General features: G+C 37.9%; 1 protein-coding gene across 1 annotated transcript; it reads right to left on the bottom strand.

The window, feature by feature from the left end:
- Positions 7,711-12,014, bottom strand: LOC109347714 (cyclin-dependent kinase D-3-like). The gene is made up of 7 exons (XM_019587728.1): positions 11,563-12,014; positions 10,732-11,030; positions 10,539-10,647; positions 9,737-9,862; positions 9,072-9,307; positions 8,670-8,984; positions 7,711-7,953 (listed from the first exon to the last, which is right to left on the bottom strand). Exons 1-7 carry the CDS (start codon positions 11,665-11,667, stop codon positions 7,896-7,898), a joined length of 1,248 nt encoding a protein of 415 aa, XP_019443273.1. The 5' UTR covers positions 11,668-12,014; the 3' UTR covers positions 7,711-7,895.

The following is a 13,113-nucleotide window of genomic DNA, read 5'->3' as shown; positions in this document are numbered from 1 at the left end:
TTAATAGGGTTGAGAATATCATTCCTTTTTCTCAAATGAACTAGGAGCTGACCATCCAAAAGATGCATATTTAGCTATTAAAATCAGCTTTATTTATAGCATTCATAGTGGGAATTTTAGAATTTGTGCTGGTATGGAACATTTTGGGCAGTGCTTTTACCAATGTACATGAAGTGGTCACTTATGTGGCTTCCATGATGCCAATTTTTGCAAGCTCTGCCTTTCTTGATTCAAACAGTATTCCAAGGTATTGGATAAAATCAATCAGTGAGCTCCAAAATTTTGATACTTTTCTTCCCTTTATGAGTTGAGCTATATTAATATGGAGAATGCAACCAAATTAGGGTCTATTTAGTTTGTGAAAATGTTTTCTATTCCCATTATCTAGTTTTGTTAATAATTACCAAAATGCTACTTTCAAATATTTGTATAAGCCAATGGGTTGTTTTTAATGTTTCCAATACAATTATTTGAAAACATGAAACAAAATGGAATTCTTGCATATATTAATAAAAGCCAGAAATTTGAGAACAACAATCAAGTTTTAATCTTATTAAATGAAATCGGTAATAAAAACAGGAAGTAGAAACAAAAAATATTTCCACAAAGTAAAGGGACTTAATTCTTTCTTCTAGTCATGTATCAAAGGACCTTGTGGTTTATATGCATATTTGAACTTGACTTTGATTATTCTTGTGTTGTGAAGAAGGTATTTGATAAACACTGGTATCAAAAGAAGTTGAAAAGAAAGAATTTGTAAAGGAAATGCCCCTAACCAGAATCAATTTGATTCTGCTAGGGTTCTAGTGAAGAATTTTATTGATTTAGAATGTAGAATAGAAGAAAATAGAGCACAATGGATCCCTCGATCCTCCCCTGTTACTGATTCCTCAATCAATGACTTTTCCCTCTAAAAAACTAACTAACTTCCTTTAACAACTTCCTATTTATAGAAATAGAAAGATAACTACCTAACTACCCAAGGGTATAATAGGTAAGTTTGGTTATTTTACTTCAACCAAACTCCCCTCTTTCCCCTTTTGTATACATTTGTCACCCTTGGCCTGGATTGAGCCTTATCAATACCCTCCCATAAAAGAAACAACTTGTCCTCAAGTTGAAAATCTGGAAATCTTGCTTGAATGGTGGTTGTATCCTCCCAAGAGCAATCATGGTCTGGAAGGTCTTTCCATTTGACTAATACCTCCTTCCTCCCTTGAGCCCCTGTCCTCTGGTCCAAGAGGATTTCTGGTTCCACCTCTAATTCCAATTCCTCATTCAACATTGGAGGTAGGGCCTGAGGTTGTTGTTGAGGCTTGAGGGCCTGCTTCAGCAAAGATATATGGAACACTGGATGTATTCTGGCATGAGGGGGTAAAGCCAACTTATAAGCAACTGTCCCCACCTTCTCAATCACTTGGTAGGGACCATAGTATCTAGGTGCTAGCTTGGCATAAGGACGTTTAGCCAAAGATTTAAGCTTGTAGGGTTGTAACTTGAGATAGACCCAATCCCCCAACTCAAATCCCACATCTCTTCTGTGCTTATCTGCTTGTTGCTTCATCAAGTTCTGAGCTTTCAACAAATTATCCTTCAGCTCTGCCAACACCCCATCTCTCTGCATCACCATCCTGTTTACCTCATCAACCTTAGAGGGAATAGCCCCTGCCTTCAGTAGAGTTGGTGCCTCTCTGCCATATAATGCCTTAAAGGGTGTCATCCCAGCTGAAGCATTATAATTGGAATTAAACCAGAATTCTGCCCATGATAGCCACTCTAACCACTACTTGGGTCTAGGACCAACAAAACATCTAAGGTAGGTCTCCAAGCACCTATTAACCACCTCAGTCTGTCCATCACTTTGAGGGTGATAGGAAGTACTAAACTTGAGTTGTGTGCCAGCAGCCTTGAACACTTCTTTCCAGAACTGGCTGAGAAATACAGAATCTCTATCAGAAATGATGCTAGAAGGAAACCCATGGAGCTTAACCACCTCTTTCAGGAACAGGGTAGCAACATCCTTTGCTGAATAAGGATGTCCTAGAGCAAACATGTGAGCATACTTGGATAATCTGTCAACCACCACAAAGATAGTATCCTTGCCCTTGATCCTAGGTAGCCCCCATATGAAGTCCATAGAAATATCTCCCCACACTTCCTGAGGTATAGGAATAGGTTGTAGGAGTCCTGCAGGAGATAGTGTGGAGTACTTGCTCCTTTGACACACCTCACAATCCTCTACAAACCTCTTAATATCTGCCTTCATTCCCTCCCAGTATAAGAAGTTGGCAATCTTCTTGTATGTCCTGAGATGGCCAGAGTGACCACCCATGGGAGTATCATGACATTCTGCCATTATGATAGGGATTCTGTTGGAGTTTCTGGACAAAACCAACCTACCCTTGTAATAGAGGATCCCCTTTTTTAACTCATAGTCTGGATGGGAAGTAGGAGTGATGATCATCTCTTGGATGACCTGCTTCCACTTGGAATCTTGTTGCAACTCTGTATTCCAGAGATCTACCTCCTCAATGCTGATAAGGGATATGGCAGAGTACATAAGCTTCCTGGAGAGAGCATCAACCACAGAATTCTCACTCCCTGGTTTATATTGGATCTCAAAATCTAACCCAACCAACTTAGCTGCCCATTTGAATTGCTCATCCGAAAACAATCTTTGTTCAGTGAGAAATTTCAGACTCTTCTGATCTGTTTTAATGATGAAATGCCTTCCAACTAAATAGTGCCTCCATTTCTGAATTGCCTGGACCAATGCCATCAACTCCCTCTCATACACAGATTTCTGTTGAGCCCTTAAGGATAGACCCTGACTCCAAAAAGCTAGGGGTCTTCCTTCTTGCATTAAGACTGTCCCTAATCCCTTGCTGGATGCATCTGTTTCTATGGTGAAAACCTTGTCAAAGTTAGGAACAGCTAGCCAAGGCAGAGAAGTCATAGCTGTCTTCAATTCTTCAAAAGCAACAGTGGCTTCAGAATTCCACTTGAAGGAGTCCTTCTTGAGCAACTCAGTTAGTGGCTTAGCAATTCTACAATAATTCTGGACAAATTTTCTATAGTAACCAGTGAGCCCTAGGAACCCCCTCAAGGCCTTAATGTTGGTAGGTTGAGGCCAAGTCACCATATACTCTACTTTAGACAAGTCAGCAGACACCCCTTGATCAGAGATGATGTGACCTAGGTACTCAATGCTAATCTGCCCAAAACTACACTTTTTCTGGTTGGCCTTCAACTGATGCTCTGCCAGCAATGTCAAGACTAATTGTAGGTGATGGTTATGGGTCTTTAAATCCAAGCTGTAGACTAAGATATCATCAAAGAATACCAGGGCAAACTTCCTCAAATAAGGCCTCAAAATCTCATTCATCATGGATTGAAATGTATAAGGAGCATTGGTAAGCCCAAAGGGCATTACCAAGAACTCATAGTGCCCCTCATGAGTCCTAAAAGCAGTTTTTTCAACATTTGCCTCCTTCATTCTTATCTGATGGTACCCTGCCTTGAGATCTAGTTTAGAAAACACCCTTGCACCCCCTAATTCATCAAGCAGCTCTTCAATCAAAGGAATAGGGAACTTATTGGGCACAGTAATCTTGTTAAGTGCCCTATAATCAACACAAAACCTCCAACCCCCATCCTTCTTCTTCACTAAGATGACAGGGCTAGAGTATGGGCTTATACTAGGCCTAATCACCCCTGCATCCATCATTTCTGCTACCAACCTTTCAATTTCAGCCTTCTGGTAGTGTGGACACCTATAGGGTCGAATATTAGGAACCTCAGTGCCCTCTTTTAAGTGAATGGCATGATCATGTCTCCTTGAGGGAGGAAGCCCCTGAGGCTCTTTGAAGACATCCTGAAATTGGCAGAGCACCTGTTGCAATTCTTTGGGCACCACCCCTGTATCCTGAACCTGATGGAGAGTGTCATACTGAATCAGTAGGCCTTCCCCTTCCTCCTTAAGAACCTGCATGAAGGCCCCCAATGATAATTATGTCCTGGTTAAGGTAGGATCCCCCGTTAAGGTGAAAGTAGACCCTGCTCTGTTTATATTCAAGACCATCTTCCCAAAATCAGCACTGACTCTGCCTAATCCTGCTAACCATTCAATGCCTAGCACCAAGTCCACCCTTTTCAACCCAAACAGGTAGAAATCCTGCACCACCTCAAGCCCTTGTAAACTCAATTTGAGTTGAGAACACCTTCCTTGACACTTCACTCTGTGGCCATCCCCCACCTCTACAAAATAAGCCTTGGTTTCGTGCACATTTAACCCCATGCGTTCCACCACTTCCTTGGCTATGAAGTTTTGTGAAGCTCCACAATCAATCATTACCACCACTGACCTTCCCCCTAGAATCCCTCTGATCTTCCAAGATTTGGTAGATGTGAACCCCCCTATGGAATACAATGATAATTGTAAAGAGTTAAAGACATCAAGCTCCTGTCCCAATTCCATTTCTCCCTCAGATTCCTCCCCTTCACCCAAGATGAGCATCCTAAGTTGCTTCTTCTGGCATATGTGATCCCTAGAAAAAGGTTCATCACACCTGAAACAGAGACCTTTTTCTCTCTTCTCCCTCATCTCCACACTGGTAAGCCTCATATACTCTCCCCTGCTTCTAGATTGATCAACTTCCTGAACCCCCTAGAGCTGCCAACCCCACTACTCCCTGTTGAGGACCCTTCCCTTCTAGTGTTACTCACATTGGATGGATCTACTGATACCACTCTGCTATAAGCAGAGTTCTTGAAAGGAGCACCAGTCCTCACAAACCCCCCACTAGGCCTCTTATTCACAACTGTATTTTTCTGTTCAATGAGTATGGCTTTTTGTATGATCTCAGTTAGGGTGTCCAGTTCATACAACTTCACCTCTACCCTAACCTCTTCCCTCAACCCATTTAAGAAAATTCCCTTTACAATATCTTGATTAGTATCCAGTAAAGCCCCTGCATATTTCTCAAATTCCTCTACATACAACTCCACACTCCCTTCCTGTTTTAAAGCTAACAACAATTCGAAAGGATTTTGTATCATTGAAGGTTGGAATCGCCTTACCACTGCAATTTTGAAACTGCTCCAAGTAGGTGATGGGTTACACCGCTCCCACCACTGAAACCAACTAAGAGCTCTCCCATCTAGGGCAACCATGGTTGCTTGCATCCTTTCAACTTCTGTGATGGCTCTCATTGTGAAATACCTTTCCAATTTCTGGACCCATCCATGCGCATCATCACCACTGAAAATTGGAATCTCTAGCTTTCTCCATTTATCGTGGCACACGGGTAATTTCTGACTCTCTACCTCTTCATCGTTCTCACTACTCCTTTCTGGATTCTGGTTGTCACTCATAATCCCCAATTTCGAAGCTATAGCTTCGAGTAGATCCTCTGTCTTCTTCATGCGTGCCTCGTTGAATTCCACACGCATACGTAGCTCATCTCTGTCTTTTTTCATTCCCTCCCAATCCTCGTCTTCTCGTGACATACTTCTGGTAGATACCATTAGCAATTGCGGCGGAATCGTTGGTGGTTTTCACTCCCCTCAGGCACCAGAAACGGTGCTTTGATACCAGTGATAAACACTGTATCAAAAGAAGTTGAGAAGAAAGAATTTGTAAAGGAAATGCCCCTAACCAGAATCAATTTGATTCTGCTAGGGTTCTAGTGAAGAATTTTATTGATTTAGAATGTAGAATAGAAGAAAATAGAGCACAATGGATCCCTCGATCCTCCCCTGTTACTGATTCCTCAATCAGTGACTTTTCCCTCTAAAAAACTAACTAGCTTCCCTTAACAACTTCCTATTTATAGAAATAGAAAGATAACTACCTAACTACCCAAGGGTATAATTGGTTATTTTACTTCAACCAAACTCCCCTCTTTCCCCTTTTGTATACATTTGTCACCCTTGGCCTGGATTGAGCCTTATCAGTATTTCCAGAGGATGTAGATGGCAAAAACTTGCATGTCAGTCTCCGATCATATTTTCTCCTAGGTGTTCTTGTTGTTGTTGTTTAGTTTCCGTTCTCCGTATCAAAGGGGAACACATCTGCTATCTCAAAAGTATATCACTCTACGTTTGGTATTAGTTAAAAAACGTATTTAAGTTAAAAGTTTAATAAGTAAATATTTTCTGACCAACCAAAGTGGTGACACATGAAGTAACACATTTTTGAGACAAAATATGTGCACATATAAGAATTTACCAATTCGATATAAAAAATAATTTGAAGCCCTTTTTTCAGACAAGCTGTTATATCAATTAATAATGTACAAATCTATGGTTGTCAAACAATAACCAACAACCATAATATCAAATGTCATTAACTGGTGGAAGAAGTGATGTGAGCATACCAGATTTCTCTGTTATAATGTTCTTGCCTCATGTTTCTTAGCAAACTTGTTCAACTGGAGCTAATGATTTGATTTTGGTAAACATGGGGCCCTTTACAGGGATTGTATTAGCACTTATTGTGCAAGTGGTAATGTTTCTTCTTGTCACTATACATCCTCTTATCTTCAACTCAATTTTGTTACATTGGATCTCATGATGAATATATTTATTGTTCTTGCAAAAAGACAGCGATTAGAGTGCATGGCAGTGATCAAATTGTTACTCTTTGATAGGTGAAGACTTGAAGGGCGTTCATTAACAGAAAGCAGCATGAATTTACTTATGGCAGAAACCATCATTGTTCTTAAGCATACATTAGCATTACAGAATTTAAGCTGGAATTCTCTTACCCAATGTTATTAGTATCGTACCAGTTTACTGGTTCAACCGACTGACACGAAATGGTTTTTATAACACTGCTCTTACCAAATAAAGGTATTTTCTGGACTACACCTTCCCAATCCTCCCAAATTTTATCGTCTAATGTTCCTCTAACCCTATTGGGAGTACAAAAACACTAATCACATTAAAGGCATCATATTTTGCTACAAACTTTAAGGTTGTGATCATGTCTCATATTCTTTTTACATCCATCAAATAATTCTTTCATTCCTTATTTACGATTATACTCACCCCATTTTTCGATCTTGTCTTATTGGTGTACTAAGCTAAAAACCTAAAGCATCTAACTCCTTTGTCGTTTCACCAGCCAACTTAGTTTCTTATAGACATATAAAATTAGTCATCTCCTAATTATTGTGTCTACTATTTCCATTGGTTGACCTTCAAGAGTGACTATATATTTCATGTTCAGGTTTATATCCTAGACTAGTGAACCATCTTTACATGCACCCATTCACACAAATATAGGAACCCTCACTTATTTTTCACTACATCCTAGCAGCAATGCAATGACCCTTTGCTCATTAACAATATACTCAAGTGAAGTGATACAATGCTTTACTTCTGGACAATGACCTAGCATCATCACATCACATCATTGATTTTTATTATAGATCTTCAACAAACTTTTGTGTTGGCAATCAAGTGCTTAACACAACCTTAATCTTCTCCAAAATTACGTCCAATTATGTTTAGCATCAAATACACATAGAATAATTTGTTTAAAATAACAAATTAGTGTTTAAATTCCATGTTCAGACTGTCGGATACTGAAAGGGCTCAAGAAAATGCCCTCACTCGAGGTGTCAGTGGACTTACACAAGTTCTCTTGAATGCAAAGAACAAAAAATTAAGAACAAAGGGGTCCAAATAGTATTGTTACTATTTTTCTTATAGAAGTTATTTTGGATTTCTGAACTAATCTTCTGTCACAGCCACTTCTTCCTTTAGACAACTACACATCCATAGTAGCTTCATAGAGACAGAGATAAAGAATGACATACAATCAAAGCAGATTCACAGCATTTCTTCAAAGGCATAAGAACCCTTGTACTGATGCACTGGTCATAGAATATTCATTCTGGCTGCTGGAATTCTAGATCTAATTTTCTTTTTAAATGTGACCTGTCAGCACTGCAGAACAAAACGGAACTTAGATAACATTATTTACATTTTGAAAAGAAGAATTATACAAAGATCTAGAACATTCTTTCATTATTCAACTATATTAAAAAGATGAAACTGTACTACATGTATTTCCATTTGCCTATAGGGCATGATAAATTCCATCATATAAATAAGCATATTAAACAACTAGAACAATTTTGATCTCACTCTGAAATACAAGTTATGTTTAAACATGAAAATTGTCAATCAACGTGGTTCCAAAACTTTGGTGTAAATTGCCCCGTAAGCAGCACAGCTTATAACTATAGTACACTGTCTAATAGTGTTGTTGATATCTAGAGCTCCACCATCTAAATAGCAACATGTTCCAATTGTTACCGATCATGCTTTCAAAAAATTAGTCATGAACATAACTTCGAATATATAAAGCATACAAAACTACATAACCAGGATTCAATGATCGCCAGATGGAGATTTACTCCTCTTATCCCTCACAATAAACATTTTCCTCTCACCCAATATGGCCACTATATATATGTAAAGGGATGCTTATTTACTTCCAACCTCAATCACATTAATAAAAGGATTAGGGTTCATTATGCAAGCTGAAGTACCGATGTGCTACCATATTGTCTACATTACAATGTTTGACGGAGTTAAAATTGCAAACCATTTGGCTTTAGGCCACTTTGAAATGATTGTATGATCAAATATTGTTTTACCTGTTAATTGTAGGTCTATTTGGAGGCTTTAATCCGAAGACAGAAAAATCTAGTGACATTGGTGCTGGATCATTCTTGCCTGTATTATCACCAGCTGACTGTCTGGAATTACCAACATTGTCCTCAACCTTATCTCTTTGCAAAGAGTTGCCTTCAAACCCATCACGCCCTGGCATCACTCTCCTAGACTTTCTCGGAGGTGACAGGACAGTAGGACCCTCATGTGAATCAAAATCTGAAGCCTTAGGTTCTCTCTTAGGGGCAGGTCTCGGAAGCTTATCTGGATCTGTGGGCAGGGGTGCAGAAGTGAAGTACCTAAAGTGGAAGAGGAGGGACTAAATTAGGGAGAAAAGAAAGGAGAGAAAGTAATTATTTTCCTAACAGAATGTTTAAGACAAATACCTGTGCTCTAATGCCTGCTGTGCTGAAATTCTAACTTTTGGATCATATGTAAACATTTTTGACAACAAATCTAAAGCATCATCACTTGCCACTGGAAATAAGGAGCGCAAAGGAGGGGCGGGAACATATTGGTATTCAACATAATCAGGAAGGTATACCATATCCGGCCACTGAGAAGGTGATGGAGTTCCAAGTGCTGCAAAAATCTTTCCTAATTGATCAATATCACTTGAACCCTAACAAATGTTTAAAACAAAGTCAGCAAAATACCCAAAAGAAGGACGCTCAAGCACACAAACAGATGAATAAAATCAACAAATGCAATAGATGGCATCTACACACTTCGAAATTATAAAAGAACAGCTACATAAAAAGTAGCAGAACAGGAAGATCATGGACGCCAAAATTCATAGTCAATAATGTCTATAAACACGTAGCCAACAGCTTCTGAGCCAATAACTGTTCAGAAAACAGCAATGAAAGGTTCATTTAGACTGCCAAATTAACTAGATGGTAAAGTTAAATGGTTTGGCTCAATTTCTTAAACAGAGTTGAATGCTTAAAATGGCCAATAAATGGTCAACCATAAGATAAATCTACTCCAGAACATCAACCAGTTATGATTTGCCATAAAGAACCTAGGCACTATGACAATCTTGGTTTACCTGCAGAAAGGGTCGACGAAGAAGCAGTTCAGCAAATATACAAGCTGCAGCCCAAACATCAACCCCTGAACCATACTGCTTGGTACCAAATAATAGCTCAGGTGCTCTGTACCATCGAGCAAATACCTATTCAAGTACAAGTGTCAAGTGTGTAGATCCATCAGCATGAAGTATAAAAGGAAAACATAAGGACAAAACACATTTTGTTCAATAATATGCAGAAGCTGACATCTGGAAACAAATACAATTAATCTAAAAGGAAGACAAGGCTCCAGACGAGACATTTTTATTCCGTAGAAGTTGGTGAGTAAGCAGCTATTGGTTCAAGTTCAACAGAATGTACTCCACTCTTTAGAGAACCACTATCTTAGAACACATGCATCAAAACTTAGTACACTTTTACTTATCCATAATTTTCTTTTCCTCCCCAGTTTTCATCAGCTTTTGGGCCAACACCAGGCAATAATAATGAAGATTTCAAGGTAAAATCCAATTAGTTAAACCCTTTTCGTATAGATTCGAACTAAAACACCATGAATCAAACATGACTATAAAAATCCTAAGGTGCACCCCCTTCCAGTTTTGCCAATTCTAAACATCTACGTTTTAGGGAAAATTGCTAGTTTTGTTACAAAAGAATCTGAAGAAAGTAGGATGATTAAAAGAATGCTTTGAGTTTAAATTCACAGTTCACTAATAATGCTGAGCTTGAGTAAAAGAAATGAGTTCATTTTCGAAGTCCTCTAAGCGCTAACTCCCACATTCTCACAGATATTCACATGTTATACATAAAGAATCAAACCTGATGAGTGAACCTGCGGTCTGGGCTTCCAAATATCCGTGCTAAACCGAAATCTGCAAGTTTCAGCTGTCCATTAGATCCTATCAACAAGTTATTTGGCTTCATATCCCTGAAAATACACAAGCAAACTTTTGAGCTTGGCACTAAAAGCAATTAGCAGTTTTGAAATTACCAACTCAGCAGCATGATCTACCTATGCAAAACCCATTTCTTGTGGCAAAATGCAAGACCTTTTAGCGTCATTTGAAGGAAAGATTTTATATCGCCTGGCGAAAGAAAAATATTTCGGTCTCGTATGACAGCTTCGAGATCCGTCTCCATGAATTCAAACACAAGATGCAAATTCCCTTTATGTGGGAAGGCATCAATCAACTCAATTATATGTGGAGATTTAAGCTCTTTAAGGAGTTTAATTTCTCTAAGAGCTGTAAAATTCACCCCTTCTTTCTGCTTGCCAAGACGGATTTTCTTAATTGCAACCGTCTGTCCTGTCTGTTCATGCAATCAAAACATCTTTATATGAATCACCAGAAAATAACAGTACTAATATACAATCATCTTAATCACTGAATAAAAGACCACATTTCCATTATAGGTTATACAATAAAACAATCACAAATATAAAAATGATATTGAAACTCTCCATTGCAAATTATAAGAAGAGCATGGCAAAACTTTAGCAAACTCATGCTTAAACAACTTGAAAGGCATACCAAATGCTACATTTAGTATCCACATTGTGTGAGATTAAATAGAAAGGTTTTTCTCCTATTATTCACTGTTTTTCTTAACCCCATATTAACAATAAAGATTGAAACTTCTGTTCCAAATTTTGTTCACATACCCAATTCTCAGAACATAAGAAAATCACTGAGAACCCACATAAATTTGTTCATTTTTTTATAAAAATTGAAACTTCTGTCCCGGGTTCCAAATTTTATTCACAGACTCAATTCTCAAAGACAAAAAATCACTGAAAACCCACATAAATTTGTTCATTTTTTATATAAAAAAATAACAGTACCTCAGTATCAATGGCTTTGTAAACGACTCCATAGGTACCTTCACCAAGAACCTCGCGCTTCAGATACCTATCGGCTACTTTCTTCGATAGATCGAGTTCCGCCATTTAATCACAAAAGTTGGTGTTAAAACAATCAATTATAACTCAAATTCAGCTCCAAAATTGAGAATTTACAATTCGGATCATCCAGAAATGGTTAGGGTTTGAAAAGGGAAATTTGGTAAAAAAATCAATTTTAGTTAAAATTCAGATGAAAAAAAATAAAGTTGAAGCGTGTGATCGTGGAGGAGATTAGGGTTTAGGAAGGGTTTGGAGAGACCCCATCAATAGAAAGAGAATTTTTTTTGGTCGTGGTTGGTGAAAATGTGAAACCTCAAAAAGTGAGGATGAGAGCGTAAGACATAAGACATAGATAGAGAGTGAGAAGGCACAACGGCTACACGTTGTTACCTATTGGCTTGCTACTATAAACGTGCCTCAAGATCTATTATGTACTCAAAATAATTAATTAAATTGTGCTTTTTTCGATTGTCAAATAAGAGAAAACATTTTGGTTTAGCGATACAATGTTTCATTTGAACTTTAAGATAAACAAAATATCAATGATTTGATTCCTGATAATAACACTTGTTGAAATGGATAGTCATAAATTCATAAAGATATTAGTTTCTTACTCATAAGGTGAATGGATACCCTTAGTAGTACCAAAAATTAGAGAAAAAACAGTCATGAGAAGGGAAAAATTGTATCACATGTTAAGTATTATGGAATGACGTGACAATGTTGATCCTTAAGTGAATTAGACTAAAATTGGTTGAAATAGCTTGAACCAGAGATGATTCGTTCTTGAAGTGTCTGGTGTGGACGCTTGAATTTGGACTCTCATACTCTAAGTAAGTATTTAGTATATAAAGATGTTAGAGATGAGTTAGAGTTAAGTGAAGAGATGATGATCCTTCGTGTGATAAAGTGTCTCAATTCTGGAATGAAATACGGTGAAGGAAGATTAGTTGATGGCATGGTTGAGGTCAATATCTTACCATGTCCCTCTATCAATTTGTAGTAGAGATTAGGATGACAACGAGCGCGGGCGGGCGTGGCTAGCGATTTCCCGTGCTCAAACCCGCAATATTTATGGGTGCCCGTACGGATAGCGGGTATTTGTGGGTAACCAATGAGTTTTTAATTTTAATTATATATTTATATAATTTGTAATAATCAATATGTAAAAATAATTGTTACATGAATAATATGATATTATATGATAAATTTATGATCATAGTCAAATATGTGTAATTTATTATGAAATAATAATAAAGTATATATATATAATCTTAAAATAATAATAAATATATATGAAAATTTAACTAAAAACTAAATATATAAATTTGCGGGTACTCACAGGGCGGGTATGACAAAATTCACTCACGTCCATAAACTATTAGTGCGGGTACCCGTTGTGAGGATTTTCATGGGTTGAGTTTTTTTGCCATATCTACTAGAGATACACCTCCTAAGCTTATGGTGATTCCAAACCTTTGGGAGTGTGTC

Source organism: Lupinus angustifolius, chromosome LG05 (assembly GCF_001865875.1).
Source record: "Lupinus angustifolius cultivar Tanjil chromosome LG05, LupAngTanjil_v1.0, whole genome shotgun sequence".
NCBI lineage: Eukaryota > Viridiplantae > Streptophyta > Magnoliopsida > Fabales > Fabaceae > Lupinus > Lupinus angustifolius.
The sequence above is the reverse complement of the archived record's forward strand: the minus strand, read 5'-3'. Positions and strand labels throughout refer to the sequence as shown.